Source organism: Podarcis filfolensis (assembly GCF_964270895.1).
Source record: "Podarcis filfolensis genome assembly, chromosome: 14".
NCBI classification, from domain to species: Eukaryota; Metazoa; Chordata; class Lepidosauria; order Squamata; family Lacertidae; genus Podarcis; species Podarcis filfolensis.
The window spans coordinates 27,137,879-27,158,737 of record NC_139616.1 but is presented as its reverse complement, the minus strand read 5'-3'; the positions used below and the strand labels follow the sequence as shown (position 1 = coordinate 27,158,737).

The following is a 20,859-nucleotide window of genomic DNA, read 5'->3' as shown; positions in this document are numbered from 1 at the left end:
AGAGGCTGCTTTTCAGCTAGACACAGAAGCTGGTGGGGGCAAAGAAGCAGTTCACACCCTCCTGTCTACACTACATCAAGTGTGCTCCCACCATTGGCTTGGGAAGCAGGGTACACACAGTGTGGGCCACAATCCATATTGTTACAAAAGTTAGGTGCCGCCCCATTCTCTGCTGAGCAGTAGCAAGATTCTAGGGGGTTCCAGGCACTCACCCAGGTTCTGTGTTTCTTTGGAGAAAGGAAACACAGTGGAGACTGTTGTAGCTTTAAGAAATATGATTTATTCACATATTTGCACCTTAAGTCTGCACAGGGGGAGCCCATCTCTTACAACATGGTCATTTCAAGAGGGGCTTGTTCCCCACAGCAGTGCAGCACTGGAGTCAAAGTCATCTCTCCCAGCCAGCCTTCAGCCAGCCTACCCAAGATGGATCCTGGTCTTTGTTCTCCCTTCTTCTTCCCAGCACACCTTGCTAAAAACACTCCCACCCTGTAACCTCAAACATGTACCCTATCACCATGGCAATCTCTCTCTGCCCAGGCCCAGGATTCCTCTTAGATGGACCATCAACACGTTTTGTCATGTTAACGCCTCTATCCCAGGTGTGGCACTTGCTTGGAATTAAACTTAGCCTGTATTTTTCCATGGGCCTCCAATCTTTGCTTCAATACTCCAAATAACTAGAGTTGCCATGTGTCCTCTTTTTCTAGGACATATCCTCTTTTTCAGGGTTAAATTTCTGCCCAGGTGGATTTTTTTTAATTAGCAGAAATGTCTTTGGCTATACTTTCTGGATGAGACATCGACATAACTGGTGGTTGAAGACTTGCTTTCCTTTCCTTTTCTCTTCTCCTGCCCCCATCAGCAATATATCACAGTTTCTATAGCCTACATATAGTAGGGGTATTTAAAATGAGAGCCATTATAGCGTCCTCTTTTTTGCTCTTCAAAATATGGCAACTTTAAAATAATCAAAATCCTACTATTTATTAATTTCTAGGGTCTAGGGGGGTCCCCCCAATCTATAACAATAGCTATCCTGTTGTTTCTTACAAAATGCTGTGTTTTGATGCATTTCCCCCACACCCAGCTTCAATCCGAATTGAGAAGAAGAGTGATCTAGCTGTGCTTTTGTTTAAGCTCACATAAATGCTTTCATATTATCATGCGGCTCTGATATCTTAGCACTCTCTCCTCATTGCTTTTTGCACATAGTGTAAAAAATAAAGAATAAATGGAGATAAGAAATGGCAGGGTGCATTAGACACCATTACAATGATTATTATATGTGTTATTATTAATTTTATTCGTGTACCAGTTTTATCTTCCAAGGCTCTCAATGTGGTGTGCATGGTTGCATTAGCAGCACCAAGGCTGGGGTGCAAGACTAGGCAGTGTGTATTTGAGGTCCTGGGATACCCAGATGATAATACCACACACACACACCAGCCTCACGGATGTGCTCCAAAGGAAAGCAACATGTTTGGCACCAGCTTGGCTGCAGGAATTCCTAGAAGGAGGCATACAAGGCACCATTCAGCTGACCCAGGAACTCTACTCTGGATTTGTGGAGGGTTTACTCCTTAGACTTTTGTTCTCCCGAGGATATTCCACATGGCGGCAGAGGTTTAGGAGCAGAATATTCCTTTTTCTAGATGGGCTACCTTCCCAGGTTGATGAGCCTCAACTGCCCCTCACTTCCCTCTACAGCATGTGCAAAAACTGCCTTCTTGACCGATGGACCACCTATTGGTCTCATCCGCTCAATCCACCAGAGCCTGTCTTTGCACATAGGGGAAGTCTCTAACTCACCGAGGGTTTGAGACCCATTGGCTATCCTCACCTGGTTTAGCCGGCCAGTCAAAACCATTCCCTGGGTGTGGTTGCTGTCACATGCTGGCAGCTTCTAGGAGCCACAGGAGAGAGCTGGATGGAATGTAGTTAACCATATATAGGAAAGAGTTGCATCTATTGCTGTGACCCTTTTTTGCCACCTTTGCCCGACCCACCTCCAGCATGTGGCCACAGAAGGTTGTCCAAAAGAGGATGCGTCCCTTGGCTAGAGTAAGAGAGGAGCAAAGGAATCTGCTTCATACTTCATGCTGGTCCATTTACTGCAGTGTTCCCTACACTGACTGGCAGCAATGTCCCTCCAGGTTTCCAGATAGAGTCTTTCCCAGCCCTTCCTGGAGATGCCACTGGAGATTGAACCTGGGACCTTCTGCATGCCTAGCAGCTGCTCTGCCACTGAGCTTCCTGCCGCCCTTTCCCTCTCTGGAGCATTTGCTTTAGTCTGTGCTTGGAGGCCATCAGTTTTGTGGGGCCATGTGGTTGGATTTTGGATTCCAGGACATCCTGGCAAGAGCGGAAGCCAGAGGCAGAACGGACGGCGCTCAGCATTTCCTTATTTATTTTCCAACTTGCTCGGTTCTGTCTCTGGCCTTAGAGAACATCCCTTGTTTCCTAGGAGACTGCAGGGAAGGAGAGTAGATGAACTGCGAAAACTCTTTTGCGGTGCTCGAAGCCGCCCTGATGAAAATTAACACAAATACAGTAAATGCCAAGGGAGGCTAAAAATAGCCTCTGTGCCAAGCCCCATTCTGCTCCTGTCCATGTCAGCCTGGCATCTGAGATGCAGCAAAGTCTGGCGGGGGGAGCTTCCAGGGCTGGTGGGTGGCCTGGATTCTAAGGGACTGTTCTGGGGCAGGTGCCTTCCATGGGCATGTGTCCATCATGCCCCTTGCTTTCTCTCTCACAAATGCTGGTCCATGATCCTGCTGCAAAGATTCAGCATTGGCACCTCTTAGAGACAGGAAGGTGGTGGTGGGGGATAGAAAGTAGCTGCCCCAAACCATTTGCTTATCATAGTGCCTCTGGAGGGGAAATCTAGGTGAGTTCCCATGTCCCAAACGGCAGGGCCGACATCTGCTGTCCCCACTACTGCCGCCCCCTTCCCCACAGCCAGCCCATGCAAGCCAGACCACAAAAAGCAGCCAGGTGCACTGCAGAAAATGAGCCAGGAAGGAAGAGACATTGAATCATAGGGTTGGAAGGGATCTGAAGGGTCATCTAGATCAACCCCCTGCAATGGCATTGCTGTAGTTTCGAAGTGGCTGGCGGTCTCTCCTGGGGCCCTCTGGCCTCTTCCCTTGGCAAAGCGAGGAGGGAGTGGCTGCGACCTGCTTTCTCCCCTCCTTCAGGGCAGACTACCTACCAGCAGAAGTTGATTAATAAATTGATGGTAACAACAACAACAACAGCAACAACAAACCAAGAACAACTGGCCCAATAATGCTGCAAAGCCGTATCTAATCTGTCATGGCTTTCATGCTTTTGCCTGCTAGAAAATGCTTTCCATGGACTTTCCCCACAATAAATTTGTAACCTTTGGAGTTAGTCCTCTGCTTTCTTTGTCTTCTGTGTAACAACGCCAGGATGAGTTAGTGATATTTGGCAACCTTGCAGTGGAATGCAGCTGGCTGTCTTTAGGAGTAATAGCTCTTCTCTTTGTTTTTATAGCATTATTTCACCGTTAACTTCAACCATGAAAACCAGAAAACCCTGGAGCTGAGGACAGAAGATGCTAAAGACTGTGATGAATGGGTAGCAGCCATTAGCCATGCCAGGTAAGTCCTCCTTTTCTCAGTGGCTCCGTGGAACATGAATCCTGCTGGGGCAAGGTGTCTTGGGCTGGAGGGCTGGGCTGGCATGTGTCAGGTCAGGTGCAAGAGGCCGCTGACCATGTTAATCCTGCTGGGGGAGAGAGAGTGGGAGAGGGAGCCAGTAAGAGGCCTTATTTCTGGTCACCCTTGCTGAGCAATGGCTTCTAAGTAGTACAGTGGTACCTCAGGTTACATACGCTTCAGGTTACATACGCTTCAGGTTACAGACTCTCCTAACCCAGAAATATTGCCCCGGGTTAAGAACTCTGCTTCAGGATGAGAACATAAATCGTGCTTCAGTGGCACGGCGGCAGTGGGAGGCCCCATTAGCTAAAGTGGTGCTTCAGGTTAAGAACAGTTTCAGGTTAAGAACAGACCTCCAGAATGAATTAAGTTCTTAACCTGAGGTACCACTGTCGTAGTAGTACTGTAGTATTAGTATTAGTAGTAATATAATATATTTACTGGTATTTTTCCAGCCACTCTAGGTGGCTCCCAACATAATATTAAAAACACGATAAAACAGAATAATAATTTATTATTATAGCATAGAAGAAACCATATACGAGGGAATCAGCCCCTCTGAGCTGCTTACAGAGAAAACGTTGACAATGAGCAATGCTTGGGCTGACTCTGGAATTCTAAAGAAGCACAGGATTTTGCTCCATGCCTAGAATTCAGCATCCTAACAACCTCAGTATTTGTTGTTGGGTTTTTGTTTTGAGTTTTGCGTTCCACATCTCATGGTTGCAAACAGGGCTGGCCCAAGACATTTTGCTGCTTGAGGCAGAAAATGGCAGGAGCCCCCTCCTCCTCCTCCTCCTCTGCTGCCACCTGAGGCGACTGGAGGCAGCCCAGGGAAGCCCCAGCACACTGAATGTGGGGGAGAGAAAAAAAGGAGGCAAGAGGGGAGCAGGCAGTGGCTGCAGGCAACAAGCACAGGAGGCAGCGAGCAGCACAGTCCTTGGGCTCCAGATCAGCTGCCCCCTCCCAGCTGTGCCCAGCCTGCCTCCCAAGGACAAGGCCTTGTCAAAGCCCTGGTTGCAAAGATAAGCATCAGTGTGTGTAATCAGTGCCAGGTAGGAGCAGGAAGCGGGGGGGGGGGATCTGGAGAAGGCTCGGGGTGTTAAGGGAGTGTCCTTGCTCTCCTTCCCCGTTGCCCATAGAACTGCAAGAAACAGCCTCAAACAAGCAGGTGTGCCGTGCGGAATGGGAACACCTACACTTCCAGGCATCAGTTTGCTTTGTCTGGAGTGGAAGGTGGGATGCCTTTTTGCAGCACAGAGGATGCTTTGTGGCCTTGCTGACAGAAGGCTGAGGGAGGGTGTTCCCCCCCCCCCCCACTCTCTGGCCTTCTCAAAATGTGCTGGGCAGCAGCTGGGCAGACTTAGGAGTTGGAGAGGATGTCGCATCAGATATTTTTTTCTCTACTCTTAATTCTGCCTCTGCACCTGGGACGCTGCCAGTTGCCACAGCCAGAGATAAGAATTCATCCTTGACATTTGCGTTTTAATTCCATTCCCTTTCTTTTAACATTCAATTTATTTTCCTGGAAAGGCTGCTTTTAACCAAGCAGGGAAACAAAGAGGCGGCTCCCCCACCCAACTCACATGTGAAATATCGTGGGCCAGATCCTTCCACGAATATTTGAATTCATAGAACTCGTAGAATGGGATTAAATGGCAGTACAGCCCTCGACATCTTTACTCAGAAATAAACCATGCTGAGTTCAATGCGGCTTTACCTGTGTTTCCCAACCAAAGTCACTGCCAGCTTGGAAGGAGCTTGGCCATTCCTAATCGCCTGCAGTCCAAACCCATATATAGGTCTACTCAGAGGTAAGGTACACTGACTTCAATGGGACATATTCCCATGTTAGTAGATATAGGATAGCAGCCTTACCTGTCCTTTAGTACCAGGTTCAGTGTGTCAGGTCAGTCCCACTGAAGCCAGTAAGCCAAGCCTGGTATAGCAGGACATGAATCTGCCTCCTTGATGGGAATGAAAAGGTCTTTGAGGTCTTCAGGGTTTCATCTTCATAATGGTTGCCAGAGATTTTGCAGAATCTCTTGCTGATCCTTGTGGGCTCATAGGGTTGATCCATGTGACCCAAAGCTGGCACAGAGCGCATGGAAAATGAAGAAAGCATCACAGCTGGTCACACAGTGGAAGAAACCACTGTCCAATTGCTCCAGCGTGTAACCAGATCAATCATGATCCCTGTCTTCTGCTAAAAATTGATGTGGCTGCAAGGCAGATCAAGCAGCAAACATGCCTGGTGTCTGTGGCCAGCAGGAGCATAGTTTGAGTTTGGCATGTGCTCAGGGCCTCTTTTGGGGTTATGTGGGTTGGCCTCTATATGTGGCCCACTGGGTAACAGTGGCAGAGTGCAAGTTTGGGAACTGGACATGGAATCTTGATCTTCAGATAATCACTTCTTCGCTGTTATTACTCACAGGCTGAATATGGGAAGCCAGCCTTCCCCAGTCTCCTGGTCCTGAACACCCATCAGCCTCAGCTCTTGCAGCTGCTCTGGCTGAGGCTGATGGGAGTCAGTAGTGCTGGCTTGGCCCACGACTGTGGGTGCCCGGGCCATGAGTGCCATGCAGCATGCACGATATTGGCACTGAAATTTGTGGGTGCCGGGCACCTTCATGGGGAATTTTGTGGGTGCTCGGTCACCCAGGGCCCCAGGGAGTTGGCACCTATGATGGGAGTTGTAGACCAAGATTTCCGGAGGGCACTAAGTTGGGAAATGGCTGTTCTAAAGTGTTTGGATAAAAAGAATGGCTGGAGCTTGATGGGAAGGATCAATCAGAGCGATCAAATTCAAGCCAAGCAGTGGCAGGGAATGTTCATGCTCTGAACTGTATCAGCAGAGTCGTGCCATTCCCTTCCCCCCATGATGAATGCAGTTATCACTTGATGGCTTGTTGGGTCGGCTCTCTCTCTCTCTCTCTCTCCCCCCATAGGATTTTCTAATTGTGTTGGCAGCAGACACGGCTTGAGGAAGCCACCATGAGTAACAAGATCCGCCCCAATGTCAGCATTTAGGGCAGCACATGGACCTGATCCCCCAAGTTTTCCATTGTTGTTGGTGGTCATGAGTGCCCAGCCTGGTGGGTGGGGTGGGTGTGAGATGCAGAGCAGGCAGGAAAAGCAATGGAAGGGGAGGAAATGTCTTAACAACTCTGTCTATATAACAGTTATAGGACTCTTGCTACAGAGCATGAAGCTTTAATGCAGAAGTACCTCCATTTACTTCAGATTGTGGAAACGGAGAAAACAGTTGCCAAGCAACTCAGGCAACAAATTGAAGATGGAGAAATAGAGACTGAGCGCCTGAAATCTGAGGTAAAAACATGCTGATTATGCAAAGGGCAAAGGAGCCTGTGTGGTTGGTCCTTGTGGCTGCATTCAGACATGCATCATGCCAGGAGAAATGTGCCCCCTTCCTCTCAGCAGGTTTGTTTTTTTTTGCCAGCAATTTGAAGGACCCCATCTGCATTTCCTGCCCTTTGGGGTATTTGATGGCACACGATGGGCTGTTTTTGCTGCTCTCTGACTTCCAATTTGGTTTTAGGCGAACTGTATACTTTGCCTATTTTGATTTTACTATGTTTATGGCCTGTTTGCATTTCTGTAGCAGTATTTATTTATTTATTTATTTATTTAGTTATTAAAAAATGTATCTATATCGCTTTTTACAAAAAAATAATAATATGAAAGTGTTTCACAACAGCAAAAATAAGATAAAACCATACCATAAAAGCATAAAAGGTTAAAAACAAGGAAGTTTAAAACAAAGATCAGTAACCCATTTTGCAGGACTCTTAATTGCCTGAATAGGCCTGGTGTAATTGAAATTTTTCAGCAGACATTTAAAGGTTGGCACAGAAGGTGCCTGTTGAATCTCCACAGAGTCTGACAGGACTGGGCCAATGACTTGGTTTCTATTGCTGTCAAATGAGCATCACCAACTCTGGGAATGAATAATGACACTCCTGCAAATAATCTCGTGACCGAGCTGGAATAGATATATTCAGATGATGCCTAAGGTACCCTGGACCTAAGTTGTTCAGGGTTTTTTAAATGAATACAAGAATGTGGATTCATTGTTGCTATTTCTTTGGTTTCAAACTTTATCTAGTTTAATTTTTTAAATATTTCTGTAAGTCACTTTGGGCTGTTTTGAGAGAGGTGAATTGTTAAGCAATTTAATAAATAACCGCAACCGTAATGCAAAGGAAAGCCATCAGAAAGATGGCATGTTCTAGAGGTGAAGTGATTTGTAGCATCCCAGGTGAAAATGCCATGGGAACCAGATTCACACATGCACAGGCAGGGACTGAACCTGTGTCTTGCTTCTGCAATGGAAAAACCTGTGTCTGAATGGTGTTTTGAAAACCAAGTCTCCGGGCTGGAGTGTTTACCCTTTGACAAGAGACTGCTTGAAGTTCCACCAGTTACTTAGTGCTGGCTGTGCAGGAGACATTAATACCCGAAGCACAGCAATATTCATCTGGAAGGGGGTTGAGTAGGATACTGTCGGTTGGGCAAGTTATGGTGTTCAACAGATTTTAGAAGGGATGCCTGGAAGACCCCTAATCTGAAAACTTGGTTTCTTCCAGCAGTAGCAGACCTTGCCATGGGCATGAATGTTATGGGTCAAAGCTGTTCATTGTATAGTTTAAAAAAATCGAGCAACAAGTAACCCAAGAACTATCAATATGTTGGTGCATAATTAGTCTGCCTCTGAGCTTAAAGTCTTAGTGTTGTACTTTCTGCTGTTCCCCTCAACAACACCCCACTACCCTTTGAAGCGCAGATCAAATGACATTTTCCTTTAATGTGCAAATTTTGCTTACTGGATTTTGAAAGGGAAAAGCAGCTCTTTCTGCTGTGTAAAAGATTTATCAGCAGACCAGCCAGGAACTCTCCCTGCTTGCAGAGGAGTCATTTCAGCTATTAGCATGGCTAATATCAGAAGTGAGTCCATTTTGTTCTGAATATGATCTGTTTGATAATGCCTAATTATGAATAAATTGCACACTGCGTTAAAGTCAGTGGTTTGGCTGGTAGGTTTATGGGGACAAGATTTTCACTGAAAGGACAAGGTCCACCAGCTGTGATTATTTATTATTGTTTATTTGTTGCTGCTTCTTTCCCCTCAAAAGTGAAATTCAAACTGACTTGCAAAAATGAACATTAGAAACAAGGATAAAGCAACTTAAAATACACAAGTAATATAGATAGATACAAGAGCAGATCCTTTTCCAACCCATGAAAAGATAAGCAGAAAATCAAGACCCTAAGACTTTGGGGGACTAAAAACACAGTGATAGCGCCCGGCATGGCTCGCTGGGGAGAGCATTCCACAAGCAGGGAGCCACCACTGACAAGGCCTGTTCTTGTGTTGCTGTCCTCTGCCCCTTCCTTGGAGTGGGCACATGGGGAAGGGCCTCATGTGGGGAATTCAGAGTCTGGGTTGGTTCATGTGGGAAGAGGTGGTCTTTGAAGTATGGGGGTCTTGAGCTACATAAGGCTTTATTTGTCAAAATCAGCACTTTGAATTGGGCCCAGAAACTAATTGGTAGCCAGTGCAGTTAGGCCAGGATTGGCGTAATGTGCTCAGAACCTCTTGCACCCGTGAGCAACCTGGCCGCGGAATTCAGCATCAGCCACAGTTTCCCAACCATTTTCAATGGCAGTCCCACATATAAAGCATTGCAGTAATCTAGCTGAGCAATTGCCAGAGCATTGAAAACAGGAGTGTCTCCACCTCCATCATTGAGCCTGGACCCGGAAGTCCAGCTCCGAGGGCCCCCTGGCAGTTCCCTCACTGCGAGAAGTGGAGTTACGGAGAACAAGGCAGAGGGCCTTCTTGGTAGTGGCACCCGCCCTGTGGATCACCCTCCCGTCAAATGTCAAGGAAATAAAAAAAATATTTTACTTGGGAGACATCTGAAGGCAGCTCTGTATTGGGAAGTTTTTAATGTTTGATTTTTTATTATGTTTTAATATGTGTAGGAAGCTGCCCAGAGTGGATTGGGCAACCCAGGGAAGGGTACAAATGAAAAAAATATTATTATTAGTAACAGAAGTTAGGCTATCCCTCTCCAGACAGGGGTGTAGCAGGGCCACCAGCCAAAACTGACAGAGGGCATTTTGTGCCACTTGAAATCACTTGAGCCTTAAGTGACAGTAATGAATCCACAAGGCTACACACCTGCTCCTTCAGAGCAGAACAGACTGAATCCCACCCTTCCTCTCAGCTACTTAGAATAATAGAATTGTAGAGTTGGAAAGGACCCCAAGGGTCATTTAGTCCAACCCCTGCGAGGCAGGAATCACAGCTAAAGAATCCCTGACAGGTGGCTATTCAACCTCTGTATAGAAACCTCCCGCGAAGAAGAGGACTTGCCACAGGGCCACAGTTTGAAGGACATGCTGGGGGGGGGGGAAGAGACCATGTTGGGCTCAGGGGTGCGCCAGATGTACACATTCTCTGAGCCCAGTTCTTTCCCCATGAACACCTGCATTTTGCTTGCACTCCTTCTCCCCCCTATTCAGATTAATGGGACTGAGTACTGAGCCTTTTATGTCTTCTGTGTTCCTGCACATGAATTATAATAGTTTGAAAATGGAACAAAAACTCTCTCCCCCAAGGCATGCACACTGTACATTTGAAACACATCACACCCCAAAGGATCATGGGAACTGTAGTCTGCTTAGAGTGCTGAGTTCTGTGAGGTGTAAACTAGAGTTCCCAGAATTCTTTGTGGGAAGGCATCTGCCTTTAGGTGTGTGTTTATATGCTGCCTGAAGAGTGGGACAGAGAGGGGTTGCATTGCCAGGCAGAAGTCTCCTAGGAGGTATTCAGTGGACACCCCACCCCCTTTTAGGCCTAGGAAGAGGTCCCTACTTTCTCTCTAGCCCCTCAACTCCACCACTACCCTGATCTCTGGGAGTGGAGCGGGGGCGGCCTTTTAAAAATAAGCAAGCCTCCTGCATAACTCAGGATCCTCACACCCACCTGCCCCCTTTCCCTGTTTTGCTGCCCAGAGCACCCATATGCGGCATGCGGCATGACACTTAAAAAGAGGGGGTGTGATGTTTAAAAATACCAGGGCTCTAATGGAGGCTGCTCTGTATCTCGTTGCTAGGGGCAACCTCAGGATGTTAAACTGAATGGCATCAGCTTCGAAGGGACAATGCTTTCGTGCATCTCTGATTTGTTGTTGTTGTGATGTCACTACCCCAGAACCAATCTTGCTTCTACGCTTCCCAGTTCATTTGCATGCTTGAATTTGATTTGTTTAGGAGTTTTCTTTGCATGGAAATAGACATTTTACATCTCCGTCTTTCAGTTCATACAAGGAGTGTTTGCACCAAAACATTGTTCTGGTGAGCTGCCGGGGCATGACCTCAGCTAAGAGGCCGAGGGGTTGAAAAAGCAACAGGGAGCATCCAAGACAAGGAGCCTCCCTTCTGACTTCAGTTGTACTTCAAGTGCAACCTGTGTTTGCTTATGCATCCCATTTTTGAACATTTGAAAATGTGCAACCAGTTAACGGATGCAAGATAAGGAAGCATGAGGCTTCTGGGTGCAACTGCCTGATCAGTCTGGCCCAGGAGGTTGTCTGAGGTGGACAATTCAAGCTGATTGACCTTTATGGATATTGGGAATGTTTTCCTGGGAATCCAAACCAACCTCAGCCCTGACTCTGACCTGCAGTATTATGACAGACCACATTGCAGAGCTGTAGTAAGCTAGAAAGTAGGGGGGGGGGGAATTCTCTCTCTCTCACAACCTGTGCACACCCAATGAAGCTGAATGCTAGAAGATTTGGGACAGATCAAAGAAAGTATTTCCAGAAACCACAGGATGGGAGAAGGCTCTTGGGCTTGGATCCTGCTTGTGGGTGTCCTACAAACACCTGGTTGTCCACTGTGAGAACAGGATGCTGGACTGGATTGTCCATTGAGGTTCGACTGTTTTAGCTTTGGGGTTGGCATTATCTGGGCCAACTTTTAAATGTTTCATTCTAAGTAAGAACTGAGTTAGAAAGGGTCAAAGATCAGGAAGCTCTTGGCTCTGCTGCTATCTTTTGGACTTTTTCGGAAGGTGGGATACTATGCCCAATCTCAGCTGCATTAAAACCTTGGAGTTTTCCTGTGGTTTTCAAGGACTGCTTTCGCTGCCATCCACTGATGCATTGAGAAACAGCTTCTCAGTCTGAATCAGGAAATAACACCTTCTGACAACAGAATGGTCCGCTCTGTACTTCTTGCTATCCACACACCATACCTTTAAAGCACTAGTATACCACTTTGATAGTTTGAAGGATCCTGGGAACGGTGGTTGATTAAGGGTGCCTGGAATGGTCACCTTGTGAGGTCAGCACCAATAACAACCTACAATTCCCAGGATGATCCATGACTGGAGGTCAGATGCCTCTTCCTCCTGTCCTTTCCGAATAACTCCATTCCATCCCCCCTTTTTTCCTTCCAGTGGCTCAACATTCCATGTTGTTGAGTTATTCTGGATCCTTCTTTCTCTTGTTTTTTCTCTCTAGAGATTTTCCAGAGCATTTGCAAATCTCAGGGTTACTCTGAGTCTGCCAATACCTTTCTCTTTTGCGTGGGTGGTGCGGTTTGGGCTACAGAAGCATGAACACAGAAAGACATTAATCAGATTAGGGGAAAAAATGATATTTATACACTAGGCTAATTAATTCAGAGTAAGTCACAATTTTACATCTACATCACCAACGCATGTGTTTTCCTTTACCTAACTGATGGTGATTCAGCTTCCAAGCAACACAATTCCAAATTTGCCTTCGTAAAGTAACCACCCTTTAAAAAAACAAAAACATTTATATGAAATAATACTGAGAATGCTATCAGCTCCTTGCCCCAGTCCCTAAGAGACAGCCCTGAACAGGAGGGATTTGGCTGTGTCAACTGAAAGTACAAGGGCAGGAGGCCTGGCTACCTGGCACAGGTATTGCCATCTTCTCAGTCAAAAAGTGAAGAGCTGAGGCAGCAGGTCACAAGGCAGGTGGGGAAGGAGGCTGGTGGGTTGTGCCATGTCAGACAGGTCCTGCCTCCTCTTAGGACCAGATCAAAGCCCTCATAGCAGGATGGGCAAGCCTGAAAACCAAGCAGGGGGCACGTTATTCCCCTCACAATAACCCTACAAAGCAATATAGGCTGCAAGAGAGTGACTGGGAGGCACTTAGCCACTAATCTTCAACACCATCACAGACACACATGACCACCACTGTGCTGTCAACCCCCTTCCCCTCCAGGGCCAGTGTCCTCCCCCTGGTCCCCATCTGTAGCTTTCAAAAAGTGGAGGCAGGGGCCTCCTTCCTTCCTTCCTTCCTTCCTTCCTTCCTCCCTCCCTCCCTCCCTCCCTCCCTCCCTTCCTTCCCTGCATTGCAAGGAGTTGGACCACAGGGTGCTTTGGGTTCCTTCCAACTCTACAATTCTATTTATTCTTTCCTTCCAGGGTGGCTGTGCATCTTGCAAAAGGCATTGCTAGGGGGACTTCTGTCATCCACCCTCTGAGCTGGCCTGTGGCATTGTGTTTGGATTGGAAGCACATCCTGCCACCCTGAGATCAAAGTTTTTAAAATATGTTCTAAACGCTTTAAAAGGGAGAGGAGGGCAGGGGAGTTGGGGCCCGACGGAAAAGATGGAATGGGGAGTTTGAGCCCCTGGAGCCAAACCTTGACAATACCCCTGAAGCCAAGTCACCTTGTGGGGAATGGGTGAAGGGGTGTGTGTGTGTGTGTGTGTGTGTGTGTGTGTGTGTGTGTGTGTGTTCAGCCTGGAAAAGCAAAGGGAAGGTGCAACCATCCCTACTGGAACTTGTATTAGGGGACCCCACCTTTGATCCCCCACACATTGACCTGAGTACTGGCCTTTGGCGATCTCATTCAAACCATTTCATTGAAGTGATATCTTATACTGGACCAACTGATATAAGAGGATGTAAGCCAGCCATAGGCAAACTCGGCCCTCCAGCCGTTTTGGGACTACAACTCCCTTCATCCCTAGCTACAAGGACCAGTGGTCAGGGATGATGGGAGTTGTAGTCCCAAAACATCTGGAGGGCCGAGTTTGCCTGTGCCTGATGTAAGCTTTTGAGTTGCACAGGGCTCTTCATCAGATAAGTTTTGTGGAATTCACCCTATATTAACATCAAGTGGTTTGGTAAAAAAAATCAAATACTTTGTGTGTGCCTCCTGCAATAATATGGAAGAAAATGGCAAAGGACTATATGAGTTTATTATTGCCTACCAGGGAAAGGGCCTTTTTAGTGGTGTTCCTCCAGCTTATGGAATACTTTCTGAGAAGGCTCAATTGGTGCCTATGTTAGGCATTCCTTTTGACACCAGGTGAAGACTTTACTCTTTTAAAATCCTATGTTTTTATTTCTTATAACTCTTTTTCCTTATTCTTTTTTTTGGGGGGGGTGTTTTACTGAGTTTATGCTGTTGGGTGCTTTTACGCTGCTGTTTGTTAATTGTGCTGGCAATGCTTGTAAATATTGATTGTTTTTAGTACTGTTTCATTTGAATTTCATTGATTTTATTTCATGAGCCGCCCAGAGGACAGAGTTGATTGGGTGGCATAGAAATGCCCAAATCGAAATAAGTCTCTGATGGAAGCTCCCCCATGGAATTCCAGGGAGTTCCGTACATCTTGCTAAAAGTGCATCTCTTGCTGGCTGAGCGCCTTCATCATGATGGGCCCCCTGACTGAAGCTGGCTTGTTACCATGTCAGTCCTTTCACCTTTACTTCTCTGTTTACTTTCTGCTCCCAGATTGCAGCCTTACTCAAAGACAATGAGCGCATCCAGTCCAATCAGACCAATGCACCCAACGACGATGACAGTGACATCAAGAAGATCAAGAAGGTAGGCTCTGGTGTTTTAGAGAGCTTGGTCTCTGCTCCAGCCTTCCAGATGTTTTGGACTCCCATCAGCCTCAGCCAGCACAGGCTGGTGGAATTTGGAGTCCAAAACATCTGTCATAATTGAGGAGCAAGAGCTTTATTATAGCCAGTAGGTGGTGATAAAGTGTCTTCTTCTGTGCTTTGCAATGCCATTAACCTCCAGGAAGGAGAGCAAACTTTCTGGCTAGGCTGGTGCTTGTGGTCTGCAACAGCTGGATGGTGCCAGAGAATGGGGAAGTCAATGTCTCTGTGTGCTGTTGTGTTCTGTGCTTCTCTGTGTGGTAGGAAGGTCCCAGGTGATGTCTTTGTCACAGTGATATTGACATACAAATGTGAGGATATTCCTGAGGGGTGGAAATAGGTGCCCAGGAAGTCATTGCCCAGGAGATCACAGCCACTGCAGGCCAGATACCCCCAGATCTCTCCACCAGCTCTCCCACAAAAAACATTGGTGGGTGGTGGGGACAAATAAAAGTGCACAGCTCCTGGCTGGAAAGAAGGATCGCCCCCCCATCTGCATTGGCTTCTAAATAGTTTGGGTCTCTGATCCTTAATGCCTCTGAGTGGTCTTGCTTCTCCTTCGACATCTGCTGGTAAGACCCTGCTCCACATTCCAGTAAAATGAAGCACAGTTAGTGGGGAGGTAAGAAAGGGACTTTGAGGTTGTGGCACTTGGGAGGCCCACCTTCCCCCTGTGTGATCATATTTGGCTTTTCAGAGATTAATAAAGGCTCTTTTATTGAGTCCACTCTTCAGTCTGCACCAACTCTGCACCCAGAAATTAGTTACTGCTTTGTGTATTGTTTTGGCTGCTGTGTTTTTATCCTTATAATATTACTTTATTGTATTGAAAATGTGACTGAATGCTGCTTTGTGGACTTTGCGAAAAAATAAAAAATAATCATCCAGTGAATTTTGAAAATAAACTCATCCTCTCCTCAGATCTCCTGGTTCACAAGATGCAGGGTGGCTAATCACTGGACTACTCTGCAATCTCCATCTATAAAAGGAGACTTCCCAGTGAACCATTTCAAGGGTGCTCATGGAGGGAGGGCCTTCACTTTGGACTCCTACAGTTTCCCTGGGCTCTTATGCACACCATATTTCCCATAGACCATGGCGGATGACCTTTGCTATGGATTAGTTGAGGGAGATTGGCCAGGAAGCAGATACAAAATGTTTGTTTGCTTAAATTGATGTTTTAATGCCACTTTTGGCTCTGCAAAGAGTCCCTAAAGCAGCTTGCAGAAAAAGACAAGTAAAAGCAATAAAATCAAACAAGGAAAATAAAACACTGACTTGTTATACGTTTAGACAACATTGCTCACTAAAACAGAGCAGCAAAAGGACTCAGTTTACTGGGCCAGATAACAGTAGTGCTGGCTGCAAAAGGGCCACATAGGAACACAGGAAGCTGCCTTATACCAAATCAGAACCATTGGTCCATTTTGATCAATATTGGCTACACTGACTGGCAGCGGCTCCCCAGGATTTCAGGTAGGAGTTTCTTCCAACTCTAGCTAGAGATGCCCGTGGGGATTGAACCTGGAACCTTCTGCTTGCAAGGCAGATGGTGTACCACTGAGCTATGGCCCTTTGCCTTTTCACTATTCTTTTAGAGGTGGAGAAGAAAGGACCTTCCCAAGGGAGGGGATATTGGAGCCAAGAAGGCCCCACACGTGTGCCAAGGCACTTTTGCCTGCAGCACTGTCAGGCTGTGAACCTGAACTTTCGGAGGGAGGGAAGGGGTGCTACTCTATCCAGAGCAAGCTGGCTGCCCATTCCTGCGTTAGGCTTCAACTGCCCCCAACATTTGCCTTGTCTGTAGGGAAAAGGATGCAGTCCAACACAACCTCCAGATCACAAGTGCCTCCTTGTCTTATGATGGAAAAGAGGACGGGGTGGGTGGGTGGAGATCTGAGTGGATGTCATCTACATACTGATGGTGATCCTGCTCTCCAGCTCCCCAGACGATCTCTTCCAGCAGCTTCAGGTTGATATTAAAGCAACACGGGGGGCTGGGTGGGAGATGGTGGGAGATGAATTCCTACAGAAGGAACCCTGGCTGCTTATATCTGGCAGGCTCTGGTGCTTCTTGGATTCTCGCTAAAGAATCTCCAGGCTTCAGTTTGTTTCTTCATCCTTGCCCTTTCCTTGCAGTTGGAGGTTCACCCACACAGAAACCTCCCTCGCCTCTCAGATGGAAATCTTGCATTGATTTACGTCGTAGGACCTGCAGCGTTTCATGCTGCCTGTCACCCAGGAGATTCCAAGCAGGGGAGCGGGGGAATCACCCTGCCGTTTCTTCATTGAGCTTAGGAAACACAAAGGCGTCACTTGGAGCTCATTAAGAGGCTGTAGTTTCTGGGCTGCTTCAGGGCCCCCTATACCTGCCCACACGGTTGGTGAGACCTAGTGCAGACTGCCACCTCTCCATGATGTGTGGGGAGGTTTCTGGGAGTGGGGAGCAAATAGGTCTCCTCTTATAAGCCCAGGTGAAGGCTAACAGCAGCCAACCCAATCCTGGAAACTTTTGGTACCCAGATGAAAGACTCGATGAGGATGAGGCTATGACTCCTTTCTCATGAGAGAACCCCTGGTACTGGGAGAACTCCTGGTACTGAATTGGGGCCCTCTCAACAGGGTGGGCACAGCCGTAAAACCATCCTTGGGCTCAGAGGATGAGTTCCCTGTGCCAAACGTCTGTCTTCTCAGCCTTGCAGAAATCAAAGATGGCAAAACCTGGTAGGGAACCAAGGTGGAACAAGGCACATTACAGACCTTGTCAGCCTATAGAAGACTTCCATTGGGTTTAGCTCCCTGTTGGGGGCAGCAGTGCTTCTGAATGCCCGTTGCTGGAAACCATAAGAGAGGAGAGTGCTCTTGTGCTCCAGTCCCACTTGCAGGTTTTCCATTGGGCATCTGGTTGACTGTTGTGAGAATAGGATGCTGGACTAGATGGGCCAGGCTCTCCTTATGTTCTGACAGTTCGCTAAGTAGGGGATCCGCAACTAGCAATGCTCATTTGGAGCTGTCCGAGGTCCTGATTTTATCTGCCTTCTGTGACAGAGCTTCTGACCAATCTTCACGGGCTTGATCTGATTTTGCATCCTATGACTTGCATCCGGCTATTTTGGCCAGCCTCTGCCTGCCTTGCCTTGACTTCACCAGATACCATCTCCTTCCCCCGTGTGCCTCAAGTTCCCACAGAACAGAATACCAGGCCAATGTGGCCTGCAGTTCAGGGAAGGGCATATAGAACCTGCTTTGCATGCAGAAAGTCCCAGGTTCAATCCTCAGTGGCCACTCTAGTTAAAAGGCCCAGGTAGTTAGGGATGGGAAGCCCTGCTGGACTCTCCAGAGAGCCACTGCCAGTGAGAGTCAACAATACTGGGCTTGAAAGGAGTATTAATGTGTTGTAATTGGTGTTTCAATCTGCTCTTATTTATGTATTGCGTTATCTGTAGCAAATGTTTCTGTGTATATACCCTTTGGTGCCAGTGTGTGACGGTGCTTAGAGACATATCAAAGCCTTTCCTGAGAGTGGGATTGGCATGCTTGGTACAAGTGCAAACATAGAGTATATATACAATAGTTACACTTCCAAAATCCAAGGCCCTGGGGGCAATCTGCCTGAGCTTTATGCACCGATCCAGAAGTGTTTCTGTTTCCACCAAGATTTATATAGGGTCTGGTTGTGGGTTTCCCAGCAGAGAAGGGAAGTGACCTCATGCATGCTCAGAGGCACTCTTTTGTTTCATAGGAACCACCAGCCACTGGAACACATTCTGAATCCAAAATAGATTAATGCCCTGCAATTCTGTGTTTTAATAGGTACCTGTGTGCACATAGATATTAAATACACCATATAATAATAAACAGAGGAGCAGTCAGTGAAGGGCACTATCTAATTTCAGGGAAATAATTGAAGCTTTATAAATACAGAAGGGACCGATAGATCTGTTCCAGCCCCTACAAAATGAGACTGATGAATCTCTTTGCAGAGCTGGGATGGGTGTGATGAAATCTTGCTGGGATCTTCCTTGTGCCAATTTGAAAGCTCCATGCCAAATGGTCACCTAGTACTTATCCCTGTTGCTTTGTGTGATCACCTTATGAAACTTCTTGTCTTTTATCAGGTCCAGAGCTTTTTACGAGGCTGGTTGTGCAGGAGGAAATGGAAGACCATCATCCAAGACTACATCCGCTCACCTCATGCGGACAGCATGCGGAAGAGGAACCAGGTGGTCTTCAGCATGCTGGAAGCTGAGGCAGAGTATGTTCAGCAGCTGCACATCCTGGTCAACAACTTCCTGCGCCCACTGAGGATGGCTGCCAGCTCCAAGAAGCCCCCTATCACCCACGACGATGTCAGCAGCATCTTCTTGAACAGGTGAGTAGGGGCCACTTCTGGCTATATCTGGCTCAAGGAAAGCAACTTGGTATTCCAGGGTTTAAAACAACAACAACAACAACAACAACAACAACAACAACAACAACAACAACAACAACAACAACAACAACAGAAGCTAATAGCCCCACAGTTATTTGTTTTGCTTGGGTGTGTTAGATTTATACCCTGCCTTTCAACTTTTTAAAAAGTCTGCTTGGTGGCTTATAACCAGATTTAGTGTGTTTTGTTTTACTTTTGCAAGCATAACAAAAAAGGGCTTTGGGGAGCCTGTTGCTAAAAACTCTAGGACAACAAAAACTGTTTCTTATTTAAGAGCTGGAAACCAGCCAGTGAGAGGCTATTGAACCATGAAATGCAGGAAGCTGAATTAATTCTTTGTGTCTGACTTCACCACAGAAAATGTAGAGGAGATTCTTCTAGCAGAACTGATTCTCCCCACCCCCCACCGGTCAGGGAGGGAGCCTGAAAAATTGAGTCAAGTAGAGGTGACAGGATGAAGTTCTGGGTCTTGCCAGCAAATTAGCAAGTAACAAATCACCAGGCTGATCTAGTAGACATAATATGCTTGAACACATGAAAGGCTTTAAAAAATGGCAGGAGCAGAGAATGTGTCTCTGGTCCTCAAGAATTTTCCGGACTACAACTCTCATCATCATCATCTTTGTCCATTGGCCATGCGGGTTTCTGGGACTGCTTGAATTTGGAGTCTAACTACATTTGGAGGACCGCAGATGTAAAAAATAAATAAAATGCATTTATTTATCCATTTATATCCCACCTTTCTTCCAAAGAGCTCAAGGTGGCATACATGGCTCTCTTCCTCCCCATTTTGTCCCCACAACAACCTTGTGAGGTAGGTTAGGCGGGCTGAGTGCAGATTCGAAGCCTAGTCCAACCCTCTAACCACTACATCATTCCTGGCTCTCATGTTTCCCCCCACCCCATGTCATAAGTTATGCAAGCACTGGACAGTGTGTGTAGGCCAGTGGGCAAACTTGCCAGCCCCACAGTCAGGAAAGGGAGATGTCCCAAGTGCAGGATCCTTCGCCACCTTCCAGCAGTGACTTGCAAGGAACCTGCCAGGCAGCCAAGTTGTTCATGCAGCAACTGCCACATTTCTGGCTGAATGCAGCCCCCTCTAAAGGTGCACCTGGAGAGAAAGTGCAGGTGTGTCAGTCAGGACTTGTGCTCTCTCTAACACACACACACACACACACACACATACACACACACACGGCACTTTCTAGAAATACTCCCTACAGGGTGGGCTTTGTTTCCACAGAAAGGAGGGCACAGGCCAAATTAGCTTCCAGCTCTGGTGAATTAGAACAAATGGAGCCCTGGGCTAAATTCTGCCAGGACTGAGCTCTCGCTGCATCCCAAATCCAGGCACCAGCAGCTCCTGTTTTTGCTCGCAGCTGAAATCACCTGGCCTGTTGCTCAGCGCTCCCCCTCCCAGACTGTTTCTGTTGTTATAGCTACTGGTGCATTAGATCATTCCTAGCAGGGGTAGATGCCAAGCCTGGCATTCAGCAGTAGGCAGGCTTCACAAGCTCCTCACCATCCTATTAGACACTAATGGAGCCTTCAGATAGGCATAGCAAGGGGCTGTGCAAATGCACCGCCAGGGGCCTCCTCCACTGCTGGAACTGGGATGGCCAGATCCTGCCCTGCAGTAGCCCATGAGGAAGGAACCAGGGAAGGGATTCTGGCCTGGCAGGCTGGACCACCTCATCAAGAGAGCAGCCTCCCTCCTAGTGCCTGGATCATTTTCTGCCTCATCTGGCCCCAAGCTCCATTAACCCTTTCCTCCA

The 20,859-nt window shown here is 47.2% G+C and overlaps 1 protein-coding gene across 1 annotated transcript in view; it reads left to right on the top strand.

Moving 5' to 3' along the window:
* Positions 1–20,859, top strand: part of RASGRF1 (Ras protein specific guanine nucleotide releasing factor 1) — a 66,364-nt gene that overhangs the window by 9,164 nt on the left and 36,341 nt on the right. Inside the window, exons 2-5 of the mRNA XM_083586273.1 lie at positions 3,520–3,626; positions 6,869–7,016; positions 14,501–14,593; positions 18,771–19,024. Of these exons, the coding sequence (XP_083442399.1) occupies positions 3,520–3,626; positions 6,869–7,016; positions 14,501–14,593; positions 18,771–19,024 (602 nt within the window). The remainder of the gene's footprint in view (positions 1–3,519; positions 3,627–6,868; positions 7,017–14,500; positions 14,594–18,770; positions 19,025–20,859) is intronic.